Genomic DNA, 23,040 nt, shown 5'->3' on the forward strand with positions numbered 1-23,040 from the left:
CCTCCTCTCCTCCTCCTCCAGGCGGCGGGGGGGGGGGGGGGTGCCGAGGGCCACTTCCGTGTGTCCCGAGGCCTGTCCAGATGTGGAGGTGGCTGGGAGCCTAGGGCAGGGACGCCTCGCACAGGGCGGGGGGCTCTGGGAGGGCTGGGCACCAGGTTCCTGGGATGTAGGGGGCTGGGCTCCCAGGAGCTCTGGCAGCCGCTGTAGCCAGCCCCAGGGGGATCAGCGGTCCAGCAGCGGCAGACTTGGGACACACCATCCACTTGGGCTCTGCCTGGGTCCAGGGACGGCGGCCGGGTCTGCGGGTGGGGCCCGGAAACCCGCTAGAAGAGGATGCCAGGCGGTGCACATGGTGTGCCATCCGCTGCTTTGTTCGGAGTCTGGACCCAGAGGTTGGGAAGAAACCCTGGCCTGCGGAACAGTGTGGGTGCAGGGGCAGGCGGGGCTGGGGGCCCTGCAGGGCTCCAGCCGCCCTCAGTCCCTCCGGATGGAGACCCAGCATTCTGAACAGGTCCCCAAAGCCCTCTCCCTTCCCCGTCACCTCCCCCGGCTTTGCCAGAGTCCCCACCCCCACCCGGGCTCCTTCCCCAAACCCCGAGTCAGCCAGGCTTACTGTGGAATCTACGGCACTGCACGAGGACGGGTCTGCACCAGGAAACAGAAGCCTGATCCGGGGGCCGGCGCTGCGGCACAGCGGATAAAGCTGCCACCGGCAGCGCCGGCATCCCTTATGGGTGCTGGTTCGAGTCCCGGCTGCCCCACTTCTGATCCAGCTCTCTGCTATGGCCTGGGAAAGCAGTGGAAGATGGCCAAGTCCTTGAGACCCTGGCAGCCACATGGGAGACCCAGACGGAGCTCCTGGCTTCTGCTTTCAGCCTGGCCCAGCCATCCAGGGAGTGAACCAGCAGATGAAAGACCCCCCCCACCCCGTAACTCTGACTTTCAAATAAATTAATCTTACCTCTGTCTCTGACCCCTGCTCCCACCCCCCCCCACCACCTATTCCTGGCTGGACGTCACACCTGTTCTGCCTGCCTTGTCACCACTCCTCCGAGGGCCTCCCTCCCTCCCTCCCCCTCCCTCCCTCTTGATCTCCCTCCCTCCCTCCCTCTCGCTCTCTCTCTCCCTCCCTCCTTCCCTCTTTCCCTCCCTCCCTCCCTTTCCCTCCCTCCCTTTCCCTCCCTCCCTCTTTTTCCCTCTCTCCCTCCCTCTCTTTCCCTCCTTCCCTCCCTCTCTTTCCCTCCCTCCCTCCCCCTCCCTCCCTCTCTTTCCCTCCCTCCCTCCCTCCCTCCCTCCCTCCCTCCCTCTCGCTTTCTCTCCCTCTCTCCTTCCCTCTTTTTCCCTCTCTCCCTCCCTCTCTTTCCCTCCTTCCCTCCCTCTCTTTCCTTCCCTCCCTCCCTCTCTCCCTCCCTCTCTCCCTCTCCCTCTCCCTCCCTCCCCCCTCCCCCCCTCTCTGGACAGGACAGGGGATATGGAAGCAAGGATGCCAGCTGTGCGAAGCTCAGCACAACAAGGGGCAGCGCTTGGCACCCGCGTGCCCGCTGCCCGCCGTCTTCCCACAAGCCTGGGCTGCGGACCGAGTGGAGGGGGACGGGGTGGAAGCAGCAGAGAGGCAGAGACCCCCTGCAGGCCGGCCCCTCCGCGAGAAGGGAGAGCCCAGAGGGCGTCTCGGCGGGAGGGGCCCGCCAGCAGGCACGGAGGGAGCCTGGCCGGGCTCACGTCCTGGCTTCCTATCGACACCGGAAGTCCCGCAGATAAGCTCGTCTTCATTCCTGTAACTAACTCAAGGAAGCGCCCCCGGTAACCAGGGCGAAGGCCGGGGCAGCGTGGTGACCAGGATGCCGGGAACAGCCCAGTGAGCCGCAGGCGGGGAAGTCTGATGCGGGGGTGGGGGGAGCGGCCATCCAGACTTCAAGAACTGGAGCGCCCTAGATGCCACGGGAAGTCCCTCGCTGTCCCATCCGGGGGCCCCCGACGGAGCTGGGTGCGCGGCTCACGGGGGAGGAAGACGGGTAGGGAGGAAGGCTGGTTCTTCCCCTGCAGGGCTGTGGTGGTGTTAGACTAGAGCCGATGCTGGCCGTGAACTTGGAAGCCCAGTGCAGCCCAGGGCTGAGCCAGCAACAGGAGCGGCCCTCAGGGCTCCGCATCTCACCCTGACCCGCCTGGTGGCAGCCCGACCTCCTCAGGCCCAAGGGTCCTTGTCCAGAAAGCAGAGTCGGGCCCGGGGTCTCCACGGGGACTGCACGGAGCCGGGTGTGTGCGGAGGAAGGTGCAAGCCACGCAGCGTCTCCCGCCGGGTCTCGGGCGGCTCCTCTTCCGCAGACGCCGTGTCACCGCCCCCAAGTCGCACCTTCTGTCAAGTGTGTGTGCCAAATTTAGGGAGAAATTAAACTTGCAGAGCATTTAAAAAAAAAAAAAAGGCTTATTTTATTTGAAATGCAGAATGACAGAAAGAGAGGGAGAGACAGGAAAAAGATTTTCCATCCGGGCCGGCGCCGCGGCTCACTAGGCTAATCCTCCGCCTTGCGGCGCCGGCACACCGGGTTCTAGTCCCGGTTGGGGTGCCAGAGTCTGTCCCGGTTGCCCCTCTTCCAGGCCAGCTCTCTGCTGTGGCCCGGGAGTGCAGTGGAGGATGGCCCAAGTCCTTGGGCCCTGCACCCCATGGGAGACCAGGAGAAGCACCTGGCTCCTGCCATTGGATCAACGCGGTGCGCCGGCCGCGGCGGCCATTGGAGGGTGAACCAACGGCAAAGGAAGACCTTTTTCTCTCTCTCTCACTGTCCACTCTGCCTGTCAAAAAAAAAAAAAAAAAAAGATTTTCCATCCATTCCCTCCCCCTCAGAGGCCCCTGCGGTTGGGCCTGGGCCAGGCTGAAGCCAGGAGCCAGGAACTCCGTCCAGGTCTCCCACGCGGGTGCAGGGATCCAAGCCGTCTCCTGCTGCCTTCCCAGGGTGCGCAGCAGCAGGGAGCTGGATAGGAAGTGGAGCAGCCAGGGGACTCGAGCTGGCCCTCCAACAGGGGGCGCTGGTGTCGCAGGCGGCCACTTTACCCACCACACCGCAGCCCCAGCCCAGAACCTTTGGTATCTGCAAGGTTTCGGATAAGTGACTGTGAACTGCAGTTCTCACCCGGGTACCGAGAAGGCTGGCGGGGCAGTTACAAAGTGCTGGAATGTTCCGTCTTACCTCAGGCTGCCAGAGCAGTCTTCCTTCCCCGCTGGAGGGTGGAGCCCCCAGCCTCCCCACCCTGGGAGATCAGAGACAGCAGGCAGGGGTGGAGACGGGATCGTCCACGGAGCTCCGGAGCGAGGGGTCCCCAAGGCACCCGAGTGGCACGGAGGCCCGGGGACTCCACAGACAGGACCTGAGGCCAAGTCCATCCCAGGGGCGCCAGCAGGGCCAGCGCACCCAGATGGCAAAAAGACGCCCAAGCAACGGGCACAGGTCCTCAGTCCAGGAGAGCACTGTGGGAGCCGCCTGCAGCCCGCAGCCCCGAGTTTTTGTCTTCAGCTTCTCCTTCAACGCTGCGCGGGGTGGGGGTGGGGGGAGGACAGCAGCTTGGCAGGCCGGCCCCCACCCTGCAGGCGACTTGACTTCCATCTGCCTCAGCCCGTGAGCACCCCCAAGGTCCCCCGGGAGGCCCCCGCCGGTGCTGGCCTGAGACTCAGGGCCAACACCAACAAGCCGAGCCCCGAGCAAAACAGCAGGGCCTGGGGGAGGCCGCTGGGTCAGGGGGCAAACCAGACTGACCCCCCTGCCCCACCAGGTTTCTCTCTTGGGTTCTCACATTAGCTGTAAGCCAAGCCCATTCTGGAATTTCTGAGTGTGACCAGGCCAAAGTCCCTAAAGCCTTCCAGAACATTCCCCGATGAGTCCCTATTCCCAGGCAAGGACTGTTCCCGGGGCGCGCGGCCGGGGGACGCCGGGGAGGCAGCTTCCCCGAATCCTGCTGGAGACAGCGCATTCCTTGCCCGCCCTGATTTGGCAACTCCCTCTCCCGCACGTCCTGAGTCTGTTCTCGTCACTGGGAAAGCAACGTGACCTCCGGTAGAGACCAGCACGGGCTGGGCTCCGGGTAAGCACAGCGTGTCATTAGTGGCCCCGACTCGCTGCTGTTCCCAGCTATTTCGGGCGGGCCTGCCCAGCCCGGCCACCCCCCAAGGGCCGCGGCTGGCATCGTCCTGTGTGGATTCCACGGCGAAGGGTCGGGAGAGGCAGGCTCAGAGGGTGGCGTCCCAGTGCCGAGGGGTGGGGGCGGGGAGAGCCTCTGCCGAGATTTGGAGAAGCTACCGAGATGGAAAAATGGAAACTTGGCAGCCAGACCCGGCCTCGCTGGCCACTGGCCCGGCCGCCGCTCCTAGATGGTGCTGCCCGCGGCCTGCAGGCGCAGGCAGGTAGACATCAGAGCTGGTTGCCGCCCGGAAGCACCAGGTTCCTCTGCTCCTTGTGGTCCCCGCGACCCAGGCGTGGCATCCGGGCTGAGGGCCCTTTCCGACTTCCACAGAGCCGTTCCAGCATTTCCCCTGCCTCGTCTCTCCATGTTCACCTCTTCTGTAACAAAAGCCCTGGTGACCAGGGGGCAGCACCAACCCAGGCACCAGGCGATGTTTTACTGCATGAGTAAAGTGGGGGCGCCCCCTGGTGGACGGCACGGCCCCAGCACTTAGCTTTGAAATGAGGGCGAGAGCGAGAGTTGAGTCTGCAGAGAACAAGTGATTCGAGGAGGAGTCTGTCCTCCCGACGCAGGGCCAGGGGACAGACGGGCAGGTGTTCCGGAAGCAGGTGCAAGGCTTGGAACGGGGCACCCCAGAGGATGGCGTCCGCGGCGTGCGGCGCACTGGATGGCTGGGAGGCGGGCTCGGGAGCAAGGGCCGCCTCTGGCTTTCTCCCTCCGTCTGCCCCAGGCAAATCCTGACACCTACAGCGTCCCTGACCTCGTCACCAGGGGAGCGGCTTTCCTGAGGGTGCCGGCCCGCACCTGGAGAAGGGACGCCGCCCTGCGAGGCCGAGTCTGGCATAGCGCACATCGGTCCCAGCGCACATCTATGCGGTGGTCAGCTCTTCACTGCCGCTGAGTGTAAACAGACGTTGTGGGGCCATCGCCTGCAGTGCCGGCATCCCACATGGGTGCTGGTTCAAGTCCTGGATGCTCCACTCCTGAGCCAGCTCCCTGCTGTGGCCTGGGAAAGCAGTGGAAGATGGCCCAAGTGCTTGGGCCCCTGGAAGAAGCTCCAGACTTCGGATCAGTGCAGCTCTGGCCATTGCAGCCATCTGGGGAGTGAACCAGCGGATGGAAGACCTCTCTGTCTCTCCTTCTCTTTGTAGCTCTGCCTCTCAATTAATTAATTAATTAAAAAAGAAGGAAGTCATTGCTCCCTGGGTCTTTGGGTCTCCCTGGCTGAGGCTCTGTGTGCGTGTACTGTGTGTGTCTCCTGGTAACCTGTGTCTTGTTACCAAACCCTTGGGACCAGCAAAGACAGCGTCACCTGCACTCCCTGCCCCTGCCAAGGCCACACAGAATCCAAGGACACAGGACAACAAGGAAGAGGAGGAGCTGACTGTGGCTGAGCACTGGGTCCCTGGTGAAGTCAGGGAGAGTGAGCGGGCAGTGTGTGGTCACGCCCGTGTGCAAACACACCTTGGCCCACTCGGCTTTCCTCCAGGCACTGGTCTGCAGGAGGACTCCCAGCGGCTAAGGAAAAATGGCTCTCACAGAACTGATGGCACGCAGGACTGGTGTTGTGGCGTGGCCGGTGAAGCCACGGCCGGCAGTGCCAGAAGCCCTTGTTGGAGCACCAGTTCCAGTCTGGCTGCTCTGCTTCCAATCCAGCTCCCTGCTCGTGGCCTGGGAGGCCCGCGATGGACGGTCCAAGTGCTTGGGCCCCTGCACCCACGTGGGAGACCCGTGGAGTTCTGGGTGCGGACTGCAGTCTGGCCCAGCCCTACCCACTGAGGCCGTTTGGAGCCTGAACCAGCAGACGGAAGAGCTCTCTCCCTTTCTCTTCTCTTTCAAGTAAATAAATAGATCTTTCAAAAGAAAAAGAGATCGGGGCTGGCACTGTGGTGCAGTAGGTTAAGCCTCCGCCTGAGGCGCCGCACCCCATATGGCACCCACGTGGGAGACCTGGAAGAAGCTCCCAGCTCCTGGCTTCAGATCGGCGCAGCTCCGGCCATTGCGGCCATCTGGGGAGTGAACCAGCGGATGGAAGATCTCTCTCTCTCCCTTTCTGTGTGTGTAACTCTGCCTGACAACGAAATAAATAAATCTAAAAGAAAAGAAAAGAAAAGGTCACACATATCCTGAGAGGACATCGTGAGGGACGTGGCAAGAAGAAATCGCGGGGCACAGGTGCATCGTCAGGAGGTCGAGGACGCGCTCGCCCCGGGACGCGGTCATCTCCACGCTGCGCTGAGAGGCGGAAGCAGAGCTTCACTGACAACCAGGCAGGAGAGCTCAACCCACGGAGGGCAGAGCGCGGGCTGCACAGAGCCAGCGTCACACACAGGGCCAGCGTCACACACAGAGCCAGTGTCACACAGAGCCAGTGTCACACAGAGCCAGCGTCACACACAGAGCCAGTGTCACACAGAGCCAGTGTCACACAGAGCCAGCGTCACACACAGAGCCAGTGTCACACAGAGCCAGTGTCACACAGAGCCAGCGTCACACACAGAGCCAGTGTCACACAGAGCCAGTGTCACACAGAGCCAGCGTCACACACAGAGCCAGTGTCACACAGGGCCAGCGTCACACACAGAGCCAGCGTCACACACAGTGTCACACACAGAGCCAGTGTCACACAGAGCCAGTGTCACACAGAGCCAGTGTCACACAGGGCCAGCGTCACACACAGGACCAGTGTCACACACAGAGCCAGCGTCACACACAGTGTCACACACAGAGCCAGTGTCACACAGAGCCAGTGTCACACAGAGCCAGTGTCACACACAGTGTCACACACAGAGCCAGTGTCACACAGAGCCAGTGTCACACAGAGCCAGTGTCACACACAGTGTCACACACAGAGCCAGCGTCACACACAGAGCCAGTGTCACACACCTCCCTGCTCGCCCACGCCGTCTGTACAGTCGTATTAATTCCACTTGACTTCCCAAGCTTGGGAATGGGTAGGGTCCAGAGGGGAATCTACCCTACAACACACGAAGGCTTTTGTTTTCTAAGATTGTATTATTTACCCGAAAGGCAGAGTTACAGAGAGACGGAGACACACACACAGGGGTCTTCCATGCACTGGCTACAACAACCAGGGTTGGGCCAGGCTGAAGCCAGGAGCCTGGAGTCTCCCACGTGGGTGCAGGGGCCCAAGCACTTGGGCCATCTTCTGCTGCTTTCCCAGGCCACAGCAGGGAGCTGGACTGGAAGTGGAGCAGCCGGGACTCGAACAGGAGCCCACACGGGATGCCGGTGTCACAGGCTGCGGCTTTACCCACTACACAACACCAGCCGCAGAATTTAAATAATTTAAAATAAAACAACAATAATGTAAGGAGCATGGTTGGGATCTGTTCAGCACAACAGGAAACACAACGACTTCAAGGGAGGTTTTTCCCCTTCTCCAAGACCTAGAACGCACAGGCACTGCCGTCGGCGCACCGGCAGGGAGAGAGAGAGAGAGAGAGAGAGAGAAAGGTCTTCCTTTGCCGTTGGTTCACCCTCCAATGGCTGCGGCACCGCGCTGATCCGAAGGCAGGAGCCAGGTGCTTCTCCTGGTCTCCCATGGGGTGCAGGGCCCAAGCACTTGGGCCATCCTCCACTGCCCTCCCGGGCCACAGCAGAGAGCTGGCCTGGAAGAGGGGCAACCGGGACAGAATCCGGCGCTCCGACCGGGACTAGAACCCAGTGTGCCGGCGCCGCAGGCGGAGGATTAGCCTAGTGAGCCGCGGCACCGGCTAACACCGGCCTTCTTTGACGTTAATGATTTGTCCATCATCAAGCAGCTCCGAGGAGCAGCCCGGTCCCTGCGCTGGGGGGGTCACCCTCACTGGGCACCGCTTCACCCTTGAATCCCCAGCCCCACCCCGCGCCTCTGTGACTTCACGGGGGAGCCGGCTCAGCACCCAGAGGTTGGGGCGCAGGTGCGCAGCACAGGTGCGCGTCCTGCCTCGTGGGGTGGACGCTCCTCGGCCACCATCACTGCGGGGCGGGGTCCCCCGGACGCCTGGGAGAGCTCGGGGTGGGGGGCTGGGGAGGGTACCCCCGCTAGGTGGGGGCGGGCTGCGAGCAGGAACACACCCCCACCCTCCGCATCGCGGCCCTGGCTCTGGAATCCGGTCAGCTTTCCGCTTGCGGCCGATCGGAGAGCCAGGGAGAGGGGCTCCCTGAGGAGGAGGGTCCACCTCCCGGAGGCCACCAGGGTCAGGGAGGCCGGGCACGCGGGTCCTGTAACTGCCGCTCCTGGGAAGACGACCTCCGACCCCGGGAACCCTAAGCCCCCGGCGCCATCCCCACCACCAACGCGGCGGCGCGGGCCTGCAGGTGCACGGACCCGCGGGGCCCGGGCGCGGGCCTCCTCGCCCCGCGCTCGCCTCCGCAGCCTCCGCCGGAACCCAGCGCGGATGCTCGAAACTACAACTCCCAGCAGCCCTTGCCGCCGCCACAGCGCGCAGGCGCGGAGCGGGGCCTGCCGGGAGCGTCCGCCGGAGGCCGGCGGGCGGGCGCGCCGGGCGGAAGTCTGCCGCCCGCTCGGTCCGGCCCTGCCCGCCGCCAGCGCGCCGCCCGGGCTCCGGAGCCTGGCCCGCCCCGGGTGAGTGATGGCGCGCACGGCCTGGCCCTCCGTCCCTGCGCGGCCCGCCCCCTTGGTCCTCCGGCTCCCTCCCCGTCGGACCCGAGCGGGGCCTGCCCGACCCTGTGGGAAACAGGCCCCTCCTGACCGGCTTGACACCTCGTCCCTCTGACTAGCGTGAGCACGCCTCTCCCCTCTGACTCGCAGGGCCCCTCCGTCCTCTGACTGGCATGGAGCCCCTCTCCCCCTTGACTAGTGTTGGACACGTCTCCTCTCTGGCTAGTATGGGACACCTCTGCCGTCGACTCGCAGGGCCCCTCTGCTCTCTGACTAGCACGGGATACTTACCCTCCTCCAACCTGCCGAACGCCTCTGCTCTCTGACTAGCACAGGACACCTCTCCCTTCTGACTAGCATAGACACACCTCTCCTCTCACTTGGAGGGCCCCTCCATCCTCTGACTGGCATGGGTCCCCTCTTCATCTGTGGCTAGTGTTGGACACCTCTCCCCTCTGACTAGCTTAGACACACCTCACCTCTGTGACTCGCAGGGCCCCTCTGCCCTCTGACTAGCATAGACATGCCTCTCCCTCTGTGACTAGTGTTGGACACCTCGCCTCTGGCTAGCATGGACATACCTCTGCCCTCTGACTCACAGGGCCCCTCCGTCCTCTGACTGGCATGGGACGCCTCTGCCCTCTGACTGGCATGGGATACTTACCCTCCTCCGACCTGCCGGACGCCTCTTCCCTCTGACTAAGGTAGACACACCTCTCCCCTCTCCGACTAGCATGGACACATCCCTCCCCTGTGACTCGCAGGACTCCTCCGTCCTCTGACTGGCATGGGACACCTCTGACTAGTGTGGACACACCTCTCCCCTCTCACTTGCAGGGCCCCTCCCCCATGACTAGTGTTGGATGCCTCTGCCCTCTGACTAGCATGGACACACCTCTCCCCTCTCGCTTGCAAGGCCCCTCTTGCCCTCTGACTGGCATGGACACACCTCTCCGCCCTCACTGGCAGGGCCCCTCCATCCTCTGACTGGCGTGGGATGCCTCTGCCCTCTGACTAGCATGGACACACCTCTCCCCTCTCGCTTGCAAGGCCCCTCTTGCCCTCTGACTGGCATGGATCCCCTCCCCTGTGGCTAGTGTTGGATGCCTCCCCTCTCTGACTGGCATGGACACACCTCTCCCCTCTAACTTGCAGGGCCCCTCTGCCCTCTGACTAGCATGGACACACCTCTCCCCCTCACTGGCAGGGCCCCTCCATCCTCTGACTGGCATGGGATGCCTCTCCCCTCTGACTAGCGAGGACACGCCTCTCCCTCCTCACTCGCAGGGCCCCTCTACCCTCTGACTGGCATGGATCCCCTCCCCCGTGGCTAGTGTTGGACGCCTTTGCCCTCTGACTAGCGTGGACATACCTCTCCCCCTCACTGGCAGGGCCCCTCTGCCCTCTGACTGGCATGGGATGCCTCTCCCCTCTGACTAGCGTGGACACGCCTCTCCCTCCTCACTCGCAGGGCCCCTCTGCCCTCTGACTGCGTGGATCCCCTCCCCTGTGACCAGTGTTGGACGCCTCCCCTCTCTGACTAGCGTGGAATACTTCCGCCACTGACCCGTGGGGGACCCAGCCTGGGGCCCGTCCCCTCCCACCCGGCTCTGACTTGCGGTCCGGCCATGCAGGCCTCTGCTGAGGGTGGGCAGCGGGCACTTGTCACCTGCAAGGGACCCTGCCCGCCCCCCCGGGCTGACCGCGCTTCCCGACCGCGCGTCAGGTCCGGCTCCCCCTCGCGGGCCCATGGCCCCTGCCCGGCTCCCCCTCGCGGGCCCGCGCCCCCTGCCTGTCCAAGGGGTCCCCCCTCGCCCCCGTGCCCAGGCTGGCCCGGGCACCCGTGGTCACTCGGTGCCCCCAGCGGCCCCTGCAGAGCCGGCATCTCGGGACGGCGGCCCCGCAGCTCGTCCCGGTCCTGGGCTGTGCGCGGAGCCCGGGTTCGGGGGCACAGTCTGCTGCTGTCCACAGCCTGGCTGGCTGAAGCCAGAGCCCTGCGTGCCGCAGGCGCTCCCCCACCCCCACCCCACCCCCAGGAGCTCTGCTGGGAAAGGCCCACCTTGCGGCCCCACCCAGGCCTGGAGCAGAGCAGGCCGGGCCCTCCCTGCCGGCCTCAAAGAGCCCTGTGTTCCCGCCCGGCCGCTGCTGAAAGGCACATTGAAGAGCCCGCGGGCCCAGCGTGCGCCCGGCCCAGGCCGAGGACGCAGGTGGCGCCACCGAGCTGACGTGGCCACGGCAGTGAAGGGTCGCTCGGTGCCTGCAGCCCCCCAGGAGGGCTCAGCCTGACCGCTCACGCCTTCCCGGCCCGAGCGCTCGGCCGTGTCCGTTAACGTCCCCGCCCCCATGCCGGGGGTTTTGGTGTGAGCCGTGGGGCCTGGGTCCCTGACTGCACGCCTGGCCAGCCAGGTCTGCCTGGGCCGCAGCCAGGGTCAGCAGGAGCCCGGTGCTCCACCTGGGGCTCCCACCGGGGCGCGGGGGCCCAAGCGCTCGGGCCGCCTTCCACTGCTTTCCCAGGCCACGCAGGGAGCTGGACGGGAAGTGGAGGCCGAGGTGGGGGCACTGGCCCTCCTTCCTGGTGTGTTAGCCGCCCCCACCCCACCCCTGAATGTGGGGTCCTCACAGGTGCCCCCAGGCCCCGAGTCCCAGCTGGACGGAGTGCGATTGACCTGGGGTCACAGGGTTGCGTGAAAGCCGAGGTCCGAGGCAGCCCTGAAGCAGGTGCGGTCTGGCCGCCTCGCCCTCTGCCTGCGGCGCACCAGGGACGCGGGGTTGTGTGTCCTGCAGTGCACTCTGGGCCGGGGGAGAGCGGGGAGGCGCTTAGGAGAGGCCCGCACGGGCGGTCAGCTCTCACGTGGGTTGTGGTCGTGGTCGTGGTCGTCAGGAGCGTCCGTGCTGCGTTCCTGGTCAGGAAGCAGGCCGTTCGTTAGGAAACAGCCCTGAGCGGAGAAGTCGGCCCGGTTCTCTCTCTCTGTCTCTTCTGAATCCCCTTGTCTCTCTGCGCTGGGCCCCGGCGTCACGTGGAGCGCGTGCAGAGGGCTGGAACCAAGGGTCTCACCGGGCGCCGCCGTCCTCCTGTCCAGGGAGCCCGGCACGAGGGGGGCGCGCGCCGAGACGGCTTCGTGCAGGTGGCAGGATTTTCGGGCTCGCTGGGACGGCGCAGCGTGGCGGAGGCCAGGACGTCACTTTGAGCTGGGAGGGTCCTGACGTGCCCCCGAGCGTGGCCGTGATGCCGGCAGTGCGCCCCACCCCCACGGTGTCCCCGCCGTACCCCAGCAGAGGGGTTGAGGTGACTTCCCAGCCCACCTCTGGGCTCTGGCTCCGGGGGCCTGGCGCATCACAGGGTCTCCCCAGGGGGCACCGCTGCCCGCTTTGAGGCGGGGGAGCCTCTAAAGCTGAAGGCAAGGGTGGGTCTCCCCAGCAGCCTGAGCCCCGCGAGGCCCAGGCTCGCTTGCGCCCTGCAGAAGAGTCTGCGGCCTGGTGCTGCAGCAGCCAGGCTCCTCCCGGGCGCGCGGAGGAAGTCAGTGGTCCTGATCCGTGTGTGAGGGGCTTTCCTGGGCAGGTGCGCGTTAGGGGGCCCGGAGCCCTCTGAGGGGTGTCTGGGAGGGGGGCACCTGGTCCTGTGACTGCTGCCCTGTGCAGGCTCTCACAGGTGCTCCCTCCGGGCGGCGCCGACCCCTGCTCCCGGACGCTGCTGGCGCCGGGGCTTTGCTGCCCTTGGTTCTGTCCTGGCCGAGCCGAGGAGCCTGAGAGGTCAGCTGCGTCCGTGGAGGGAGTGGGCAGTGAGCGGAGCACTCTCGGGAGGGCAGGGGAGAAGCCAGCCCTGGTGCAGGGGAGGGCAGAGGAGGGCTGGGGGCGGGGAACGGGCCCTCCTCACTCAGCCGCTCGCGCTTCCTGCTCAGGCTCCCGGGATCCTGGAAGGGAGGAGTCTGCTCTCGGGCTCCCGGGATCCTGGAAGGGAGGAGTCTGCTCGGGCAGCCGCTGCGGAACCTGTTTGTTCTGCACCTGCCACACCGCAGGAAGAGGCGCCCTGGCCGTGAGCAGGGGCTGCTCCCTCGCCCTCGGCCGTGCTGGGAGCCCAGGCCTGGGATGGCCCACAGCGGTAGGTGGCTCCTGGGCTGTGCGCGACGGGCACCTGGTGTGGTGGCGCAGCTGCTCCCACCTGGCCCCCCCGGCCCTCCGGAGTCTGTGCCTGTTCTGTAGAGAAACCAGAAACGGGCACACGGGAGCAGGGGAGGGGGCGCTAAGGCCTCAGAGCCCCCCAGGTCCTCGTTACTGGCCGGGGTTCCCCTTCCCAGGGTCTTGGCCCTGCACGGTGTGGGCTGGCCCAGAGGAAGGAGCGAGCTAGTTGGCAGACGCCGGCACCGGCACCGCGGGCTTGGCTGGCCACAGAGCCTTGGCTCGTTCCGGTCCTGTCAGAGCAGGCTCATGGACTTCTTGTCCGACAAAGCCGGCCTTGGGGTGTCTCCGCGCCGGGGGCCGGGGGAGGGGAGAGGCCTCAGCACGCCCTCCTCCTGGGGCGGCCTTGTCCCTCTGCCCCCCACCTCTGCTGGCTCCCGTCTGTCCTCACAGCCCCCACCAGCTCCTGTCCGGTCCAGGGGCCAGGCCAGCAGGCGGCCATCGGAACTCGTGGAAATAGCTTTCTGCACAAGGGATTTATCGGGACAGCAGCGAGGGTTGGAGACCAGGAGAAGTTACAGGAGTTTTCTGGAAGGCGGGCAGAATTCTGCCGTCAGTGAGGGCGCTGAGTCGCAGGCTCTGTCCCCCGGTCAGCTCTCGGGACCCACGGGGCTGAGGGAGCCCCCCACCCCCGCAGGGTGGGGAAGACAGGCTTGGCACAGGCAGTGGGGCGTGGCCGCGCTGGCCGAGGGCGTCCCGGGTCCAAAGGTGGCCCTGCGGACGCCACGTCAGGAGGGCTGAGGTCTGCAGGTTGCTGGCTCAGCCACACAAGGCTGTCCTCTCCTGCTCGTGGAGGAGACGCTGAGTCCAGTCTCAGGTCACTGGGCCAGAGCAGGGTGGCCCAGGCGGCACCTCCCAGGGGTCGGGGAGGAGCTTCCTGGCCAGAAGCCTGCTCCGCGGTCGTGTGGCCGCTGCTCTCCGTTCCCTCATCCCCCTCTGCCTCCCTTGCACTGAGGGCCCACCTGGGTCCCCCCACCCCGATGCTTCGTCAAGACTGCAGAGGCTGTTTCTTGGGGGGACAGAGCCAGCCTCTGCCAGGAGGGAGGGGCTTCCCCACAGACAGGGGCAGCGGGCGGAGGGATGGTGGGAGCTTGACCGAGCCGGCTCATCCAGGGAATTCTGGACGGCTGAGGGTGAGAGAGCTCCCACGCGTGGGTTTGGACGTGTGGCGTGTGAACCGTGCGTGACTCAGTGCTGCGGGAAGGGAGCCGGCGGGAGGTCCGGCCGGACACTGGTGGGCCTTTCTCCACGGCCTCAGGAGCGTGTCCCCTGGCCAGGAGGCACTGGGGTCTGCGGTCTCACACTTACTTTCTGGAAGAATCTCTGCCCGTACGTGGAGGGCGGCGCGAGGTGGTCGTGGCCGGGGGCCTGCGCGTTTTCTGTGGGGGGACAGAGGATGGACGTCTTCAGTGCTGGGAGCTGGGCGTCTTGCAGCCGCTCCCCCTGCGTGCAGGCCCAGCACTCCCAGGGGTCGCCGGGTGCAGACCCTGCAGGCAGGTGCCTAGGGAGTGTGTGCAAAGTTCTCACCCCTCAGCATCTGACTTAGCCGTCAGCAAAGCTCCAGGAAGTAAACTGAGGCCAAGTCCCTAACGCCGTCACATAACTGGGAAACGGCAGCGCCAGGGTCCGCACCCCACTGGTCTGGGTCTTCAGGAGGCCTTGGAAGTCACCAGGGAGAGGGGGAAGGGAGCCGAGTTTGGAGCTGGGATGGGCACGGAGATGGGGACCTGGAGTCTGCCCGAATGTGTGGAACCAGGGAGGTCCCGCTGCTTCCCAGGACCCCAGACTCCTCGGGAGGAACCTGCCTGCCTGTCCCCCGTCTGGGGGAGAAGCGGGTGCTCTGGCCCGGAATGCAGGGCGGGCGGGGGGGGGGCACAGGCTGGGATGGTGACGGGTCTTCCTAGTGGAGGCTCAGCCTGGGGTGGCCGAGGTTGCGGGGCGGCAGCGAGGACAGTGCTGGCGGGAAGGGAGCAGACTGAGCCAGGAGGAGGGGCAGAGCGCTCTGCCGAGGAGCCTGACGGCGGCCACACGCGGCTGTGGGGGGCAGCTGGGCTGGAGGTTTGACAGGAGTGGTGGGGGCGGGGGTGGCTGAGCAGCAGGTCACGGCGACTTCACGGCTGGTGCAGGAGAACCAGAGTCGGACGCGTGTGAGTGTTTTTTTGTTGTTTTTTTTTTTGACAGGCAGAGTGGACAGTGAGAGAGAGAGACAGAGAGAAAGGTCTTCCTTTTGCCGTTGGTTCACCCTCCAATGGCCGCTGCGGCCGGCGCGCTGCGGCCGGTGCACCGCGCTGATCCGATGGCAGGAGCCGGGAGCCAGGTGCTTTTCCTGGTCTCCCATGGGGTGCAGGGCCCAAGCACCTGGGCCATCCTCCACTGCACTCCCTGGCCACAGCAGAGGGCTGGCCTGGAAGAGGGGCAACCGGGACAGACTCCGGCGCCCCGACTGGGACTAGAACCCAGTGTGCCGGCGCCGCTAGGCGGAGGATTAGCCTAGTGAGCCGCAGCGCCGGCCCGCATGTGAGTTTTTAAAGAATTTATTCGATAGAGAGATGGAGGTTCCACCCACTGGTTTGCTCCCCTAAGGCCTGCAACAGTTGGCGGTGGGCTGGGCTGAATTCAGGAGCCCAGAAGCCAACCCAGGTCTCCTTGTGGGTGGCAGGGGCCTCACCCGCTGCCTCACAGGAATCTGGGATGGACAGTAGGCGACTCTGACCCAGCAGTCCGTACCGGGTGCTGCAGTGTAGCCACTGTGCCCAGAACGTGCCCTGGGCAGTGATTCTGTGGCAGGTGCCTGGTCATCGCATGGCAGTGTATCGTCAGGGCCACGTGGCCACAGAGCGACTGAGGGGGCTGAGTGTGGGGTCAGGTGAGTGATGCTGTGGAGGCAGGTGAACGGAGCCAGTGGGTGGGAGACACAGCTGCAGATGGGCTGGGCCTCGGGGTGGGGGCTGGGCAAGGAACGGGAGGGCCGAGGCTGTGCCCAGGTGGTGGTGGTCATGGTGGTGGCAATGGTGGTGGTGGTGGTGGTCATGGTGATGCTGTGGCGATGGTGGTTGTGTTGATGGTGGTGACAGTGGTGGTCGTGATGATGACAGTGGTGGGACGGTGGTTGTGGTGGTGGTGACGGTGGTGGTGGTGACAGTGGTGGTCGTGATGATGACAGTGGTGGGACGGTGGTTGTGGTGGTGGTGACGGTGGTGGTTGTGCTGATGATGGTGGGACGGTGGTGGTTGTGGTGGTGCGATGTGCCGTTGCCGCAGTGCAGCAGTCACGAGGAAGTGTGTCGCCTGGGGCCTGGAGTTCGGGTCACACAGCTGCTTACACAGCAGCCTGCCGTCACCAGCACTACCCACGGGACGGGGGCTGAGTGGTGTGCAGGGAAGGGGGTGGGGCCGTGTTGGCGCCGCGTGTTAGGAATGCCTGTGGCGCTCTGTCGGAGGTGAGATGGAGCAACCAGAGCTCGGCGCTGTCGAGCTGAAGCCGACGCTGGGAGTCCTGGGCCCGGGGCTGGGGGGGACTGGCGGAGCAGAGCCCGGGCCCGTCTCTGGGCCTCCAGGCAGGAAGCACCGCAAAAGCTGCCCCGGGAGGCACTAGCAGCAGCCCCTCGGGAGCACGGAGTCTTTACTCCTTGAACTTGACCCTAAGTCCCTATCCAAAAAGGGGAACAGGGAGGTGCAGCTGCCACCTGCATCCACTGTCGCATTTCTCTTCCTCGGCGCCAGGGGTCAGTGTGAAGAGGGGCACCTCTGTGGCCAGCGTGGGGAGGTCCCCAAGCCCTCTGGGGGCCCGACGGTGAGAGCAGCGTCCGTGTGAAGTCACGGGGACTATCTCTGCCATTTTTCTCGAGGAGGAGGAGGAAAAATCGACCCCTGCCGGCCCCCTCCTGGGCAGGCGTCCTGGAGAGGCCGAGAGGTACTCACAGGTGCAGGAATACGACACTAGGTACTCACAGGTGGGGGATACGACACTAGGTACTCACAGGTGCGGGATACAACACTACTCACAGGTGTGGGATACGACACAGGGTACTCACAGGTGCAGGAATACGACACAGGGTACTCACAGGTGCAGGATACGACACTGGGTACTCACAGGTGCAGGAATACGACACAGGGTACTCACAGGTGCAGGAATACGACACAGGGTACTCACAGGTGCAGGAATACGACACTAGGTACTCACAGGTGCAGGGATACGACACTGGGTACTCACAGGTGCAGGAATACGACACTAGGTACTCACAGGTGGGGGATACGACACTAGGTACTCACAGGTGCAGGGATACGACACTGGGTACTCACAGGTGCAGGGATACGACACTAGGTACTCACAGGTGCAGGGATACGACACTGGGTACTCACAGGTGCAGAATACAACACTAGGTACTCACAGGTGCAGGAATATGACGCTAGGTATTCACAGGTTCAGGAATATGACACTAGGTACTCACAGGTGCGGGATACAACACAGGGTACTCACAGGTGTGGGATACGACACTAGGTACTCCCAGGTGCGGGGAGATGACACTAGGTACTCCCAGGTGCAGGAATACGACGCTAGGTACTCACAGGTGCAGGGATACAACACAGGGTACTCACAGGTGCGGGATATGACACAGGGTACTCACAGGTGCGGGATACGACACTGGGTACTCATAGGTGCGGGATACGACACTGGGTACTCACGGGTGTGGGATACGACACTGGGTACTCACAGGTGCAGGGATATGACACTAGGTACTCACAGGTGCAGGAATACGACACAGGGTACTCACAGGTGCAGGAATACGACACTAGGTACTCACAGGTGGGGGATACGACACTAGGTACTCAGAGGTGCGGGATACGACACTGGGTACTCACAGGTGTGGGATACGACGCTAGGTACTCACAGGTGCGGGATACGATGCTAGGTACTCACAGGTGCAGGAATACGACGCTAGGTACTCACAGGTGGGGGATACGACACTGGGTACTCACAGGTGCGGAATACGACACTAGGTACTCACAGGTACAGGAATACGACGCTAGGTATTCACAGGTTCAGGAATATGACACTAGGTACTCACAGGTGTGGGATACGACACAGGGTACTCAGAGGTGTGGGATACGACACTAGGTACTCCCAGGTGCGGGGAGATAACACTAGGTACTCACGGGTGTGGGAGATGACCCCAGGGAGGCACAGGTGCAGTTGGGTTCGGGGGCGTCGAGCTGGCGAATCAGCAAGGGCTTCCTCGCGTTTGAGGCAAGTGCAGATCTGTGCCCCTGCTTACCCCCCACCGCGTCCCCCCGCCCTGTGCCCCTCCACCGTCACTCCCGAGAGACAGCGCCGCTCCACATGAACTTCTTCGGCTCACCCAGCTTCTGTCCTGCTGCCCGGGCCGGCAGATGGAGCGGTTTACTAAGTAGGCGGAAGAGAAGCCGCCAGGTCAGGGTTTGACCAAGCCGTGACGTGATAATGACCGCAAAGTCGCGGAGACGCCGTTCCTCCTGGCCCTGGCCCACGCGCGGAGACGCCGTTCCTCCTGGCCCTGGCCCACGCACGGAGACGCCGTTCCTCCTGGCCCTGGCCCACGCCGCTGTGCACTCGGAGCCGTCGGGACTCGCGCCCTGCCCAGCCCGCTGACCCCTGCTCTCTCCCGGTGTGCAGGTCCCGGCCCCCGTGCACGCCGATGCCCAGCCAGCCTGCTGACCCCCTGGAATGGAATGAGTCTATGCACGCCCTCCGGATAAGTGTGGGGGGTCTTCCCGTGCTGGCGTCCATGACCAAGGCTGCCGACCCCCGCTTCCGCCCCCGCTGGAGGGTGATCCTGCCATCCGTGGTGGGCGCTGCCGTCCTCTGGCTGCTCTACTCCCACCGCCCCGCGCCGGGTAGGGCGCCCGCCCACAACTGGAGGCTCGACCGGGCACCCACATCTCGCTACAATGACACCTACCCCTTGTCGGCTCCCCAGAGGACGCCGGGAGGGACTCGGTACCGCATCGCGGTCATTGCCGACCTGGACACAGACTCAAGGGCCCCGGAGGAGAACACGTGGGTCAGCTACCTGAGGAAGGGCTATCTGACCTTGTCAGACAGCGGGGACAAGGTGGCCGTGGAGTGGGACAGAGAGCACGGGGTGCTGGTGTCCCACCTGGCGGAGAAGGGGAGGGGCATGGAGCTCTCGGATCTGATCGTCTTCAACGGGAAGCTCTACTCCGTGGACGACCGCACGGGCGTCATCTACCAGATCGAAGGCACCAAGGCCGTGCCCTGGGTCATTCTGCCGGACGGGGACGGCACTGTGGAGAAAGGTACCTGGGGCCTGGGCCGTCGCTGGTCCCCAGGCGAGGGCGGGGCTGGCCTGCTGCTGGTTTGCCTCCCACTGGAGCAGTGACATGGGGCAGGGCAAAGCCTTCTCCCTCCTGGAGCTGGGGCCGTCGGAGGAGTGTCCCCTCTAGCTCCGGCCCATGGCCTCCCAGAGCCACGCCTGCCAGAGGATGGGGAGGGGTTTCTAGAAGATTCTAGGAGATGCCAGCCCTCTGCTCTGAAAACCCAGCCGCAGGAGGGTGTGCGCGCCGTGACCCCATGGAGGTGGCGTCACCCGATCAGCCCCGAGTGGTGACCAGGAAGGGGCTCGCTTGTGCAGGCCAGGCGGGGCCAGGGCGCCTGCACCGGGCACATGGCCAGGAGCGGCTGGCAGAGCCCCACGTTGGTCTGAGCTCTCCGTGCTCTGTACCTCCCGGGAGGCTCTGCGGGCCGGGGAGCAATGGCGTTAGACAGCTGGGCCACGGGCTCACGGCCCTCCCAGCCCGCTCCCAGGCGACCACGCCTGCCGTGTGGGCCCCAGGCTGGCGCAGGTGGCGGGAGCGCCTCTCCTGGGCCCTGCTGGGGATGACACCATTCCCGCTCCTGTCCCGGGCGTTTAGGCCAGCGTGGGGGTGGCCTGTGGCCGGGCCCTCCAGAGGGGGTCAGCAGAGTGTCTCCACTTGAAAGTGACTCGGGACAGTCACGAAGCCCCGGCACGGCCGGGTCTCTCCCCGGCTGCCTGCAGGCCGCGGCCATCTCGAGCTCTTGGGGGGCCGAGACGCAGCTGGGGCGCAGGGACAGACAGGCTGTGCGGAGGGAACGGGGCCCCCGCGGCCTGCGCTGTGCCGCAGCTTCTGACTAGAAGGGGAGCTGAAGGGCCCGAGCCCCCACACCAAGTCCCTGGGTCAGCCCTGGCCGCCAGGCAGCACACGGGCGTCCTCCGAGGGGCCGGCGTCGGTCACAGCCTGGGGCGCGGTGGGTAGGGGGATCCCAGGGGCTCCAAGAGTGGGCTGGGGGTGAAGCGGGCCCTGGGACGGATCTAAGAGATTGTGGGAGAGGGGGTCCCCAACAGAGCCCAAGGATCAGGCACTCTTCCCTGGGGGGTTGGGGCTGGGGCAGTCACGTGTCTCAGCCCCCCCCTCCCCGTTGCCCCAGGCTTCAAGGCTGAGTGGCTGGCCGTGAAGGACGAGCGCCTGTACGTGGGCGGGCTGGGCAAGGAGTGGACCACCAGCACCGGGGAGGTGGTGAACGGGAACCCCGAGTGGGTGAAGGTGGTGGGCCACAAGGGCAGCGTGGACCACGAGAACTGGGCGTCCAGCTACAGCGCCCTGCGGGCCGCCGCCGGCATCCGACCGCCAGGTAAGAGGCTGGTGAGTAGGTGCCCGGACCTGTGGGTGCCCCTGTACGCTGAGTCCCCCCTCTCGGGCCGGGCGCTCTGGAGCCCAGGGAGCTGATCGCCCTGTGGTCCCATTCCTCCCCTTGACTGACAGCTCCGGGCCGGGGCTGCAGCCCTGTCGTGTGACCACAGGGTCCCTGGTGCTGTGGGAGGAGCGTCCACGTGCTGTATTTGGAGGAGGCCTGGTGGGCCCCTGGATCAGCCCCAGACGGTCCTGGTCCGTCCTGCAGTGGGGCGGAAGTGGCGCTTCCTGCTGGCTTCAGGGTGGCCCCTGCCCCGTGTACCCCACGCCCCTGGAGCGCCCCCTTGTCCGTGCCACTCGGAGATGAGCGCAGAGGCCTGGCTGCGGCCATGGGCCGGGCGGGGGGACACGGAAGGCTCTGGGGCCGTCACAGCTCTGCTGGGTGGTGGGCTAAGCGGGGGGAGAGTCCCCGGGAAGCTGGCTGTGCAGGGGGAGGGAGGTGATGGGTGGGGCTGCCACCCCACGGGGCGCCCAGGGTGCGCGGTGTGCAGCGCGCTGCCGTGGCTGCGGTGGCCCGGGCCGGGGGAGCTCAGCCCCGCGTCCGCCGCCCGTGCCCGCCCAGGCTACCTCATCCACGAGTCGGCGTGCTGGAGCGACACGCTGCAGCGCTGGGTCTTCCTGCCCCGCCGGGCCAGCCACGAGCGCTACAGCGAGCAGGACGACGAGCGCAGGGGCACCAACCTCCTCCTGAGCGCCGCCCCCGACTTCAGCGACATCTCCGTCAGCCACGTGGGCCGCGTGGTCCCCACGCACGGCTTCTCGTCCTTCAAGTTCATCCCCAACACCGACGACCAGATCATCGTGGCCCTCAAGTCCGAGGAGGACAGCGGCAGAGTCGCCAGCTACGTCATGGCTTTCACGCTGGACGGCCGCTTCCTCCTGCCGGAGACCAAGATCGGGACCGTCAAGTACGAAGGGATCGAATTCATCTAAGGGAGAGGCCCGGGGCAGGCAGGGCTGGGCCGGCGCGGGCGGCATCCGACTCGGATCTGGTAAACGCCGGAGGGCTCGTCGGCTGCGTTGGGTTTGTTCCCCTCCCAGGGCTCCGAGGTTGGGCCTGCGTGAACGTCACCAAACCCAGAGAAGCAGCCCCGAGCTGGGGACGGGGCCTGAGGGCGGCTCTGCGCTGCCCCTGCTGGTGGACGTGGGTCACGGCAGGCATCGGGATTCTGGGGCTCTGGCTGACCTCTCTTTTCCCGCCCGGAGCCCCGCGCAGTGTGCGTGTGGTGCCCGACCAGGAAGAGCAAAGAGTGGGAGGTGGGCCAGGTGTGGGAGGGCCTGGCTCTGCGTGGAGGGCATGCCCACACGGCTGTGGGAGCCGGCCCGGGGCCCCTCCCAAGCCTCACAGGGCCCAAGCCAGGAGAGCCCCGTGGCTGCCGGCCCCTCCGAGGGGGCACAGCCCAGCCACGGGAGCCAAGTGAGCGCTCACGTTTCCCTGTGGCCGTTCCAAGCCCGGGCCGTCGGACACGAAGGTGAAAGGGCGCCCTTCTCAGCGCTGGCACGTGCGCCTCGCTCCACTCCGACGGACGCCTGAGGCTTTCATTCCCGACTCCGTGGGCTCGACCCTGGCTGCCGTGCGGCCCGGGCCCCTCCTCTGGACACTCTTGGCCCAGACTGCGGCTTGCGGTCCCCCCGCGGGGTCTGGGGCAGAGGTCAGGCGCTGCCTGAGCTGGGAAGGCCGTCTCCGTGCCACGCCGTGGCCTGGCTGCTGCTGGGCCGCTCCCTGCACGCCTCTTCCACCGAGACCCCAGGGCAGCCGCCAGCGCGGGAGCGGAGGCGCCGCGGCCCCAGGACCCAGCGTCCCCTGCGGGCCCTGTGACCACCACGCAGCCTGGCTCTGGAGGCCCCAGGGCGGGCCTGTTGTGTTTTGTAAACAATAAAGCCACAGAGGGGAACTGTGTTCTTCCTGCCTCCTGGTCTCCCTTGACTCTTCAGCGGGGTCTGCCCTGGGGAGCACCCAGCCTGGTGGAGTGGGAGGGGCTGGGGACGGGCTGCTCCCCCACGGGACACCTGTCAGGAAGGCCTTGGTCGCACAGGCCTGAGGCGGGAGGAGGCTGGCTCTGGGCACCCTGCAGCTCCGTGTAGAAGTCACTGCTCTGCCGGTCCACTTCCTCCCGCGTGGACCAGAGCGGTCTCAGCTTCCCGCCCGTGGCCCATCCAGGTGGGGGTCGGCGCCTCGCCGCGCGTGTGCCCAGGCCTCGAGGGCGGCTTGGGCGGAGTCTGACCCAAGCCTGCCTGGCGCTTGGCAGAGAGCCTTGGCCTTGGAGACAGAAGTGGCGGTGAGGGGTTCTGCCTCCAGCTGTGGCCGTCCAGGCCTGCGGGCCCCCGGGGGCTCAGATGAACCAAGCAGGGGAA

At 65.6% G+C, this 23,040-nt stretch overlaps 1 protein-coding gene across 4 annotated transcripts; it reads left to right on the plus strand.

Annotated features, from left to right (window-relative positions):
- The first annotated feature begins 8,639 nt into the window (after positions 1 to 8,639).
- CANT1 (calcium activated nucleotidase 1) lies at positions 8,640 to 22,585 on the plus strand. Of its 4 annotated transcripts, none has more exons than XM_070060205.1 (4): positions 8,640 to 8,764; positions 18,629 to 19,272; positions 20,423 to 20,626; positions 21,248 to 22,585. In XM_070060205.1, the coding sequence occupies exons 2-4, from the start codon at positions 18,651 to 18,653 to the stop codon at positions 21,616 to 21,618; spliced, it is 1,197 nt and encodes a 398-aa protein (XP_069916306.1). In that variant the 5' UTR covers positions 8,640 to 8,764; positions 18,629 to 18,650; the 3' UTR covers positions 21,619 to 22,585. The 4 variants fall into 4 exon arrangements, with proteins under 4 accessions (XP_069916306.1, XP_069916308.1, XP_069916307.1 ...); XM_070060207.1 differs by lacking the exon at positions 8,640 to 8,764 and adding an exon at positions 9,402 to 9,504; XM_070060206.1 differs by lacking the exon at positions 8,640 to 8,764 and adding an exon at positions 12,743 to 12,899.
- The last annotated feature ends 455 nt before the right edge of the window (positions 22,586 to 23,040 follow it).

This window comes from Oryctolagus cuniculus, chromosome 17, assembly GCF_964237555.1.
Source record: "Oryctolagus cuniculus chromosome 17, mOryCun1.1, whole genome shotgun sequence".
Classification (NCBI taxonomy): Eukaryota; Metazoa; Chordata; class Mammalia; order Lagomorpha; family Leporidae; genus Oryctolagus; species Oryctolagus cuniculus.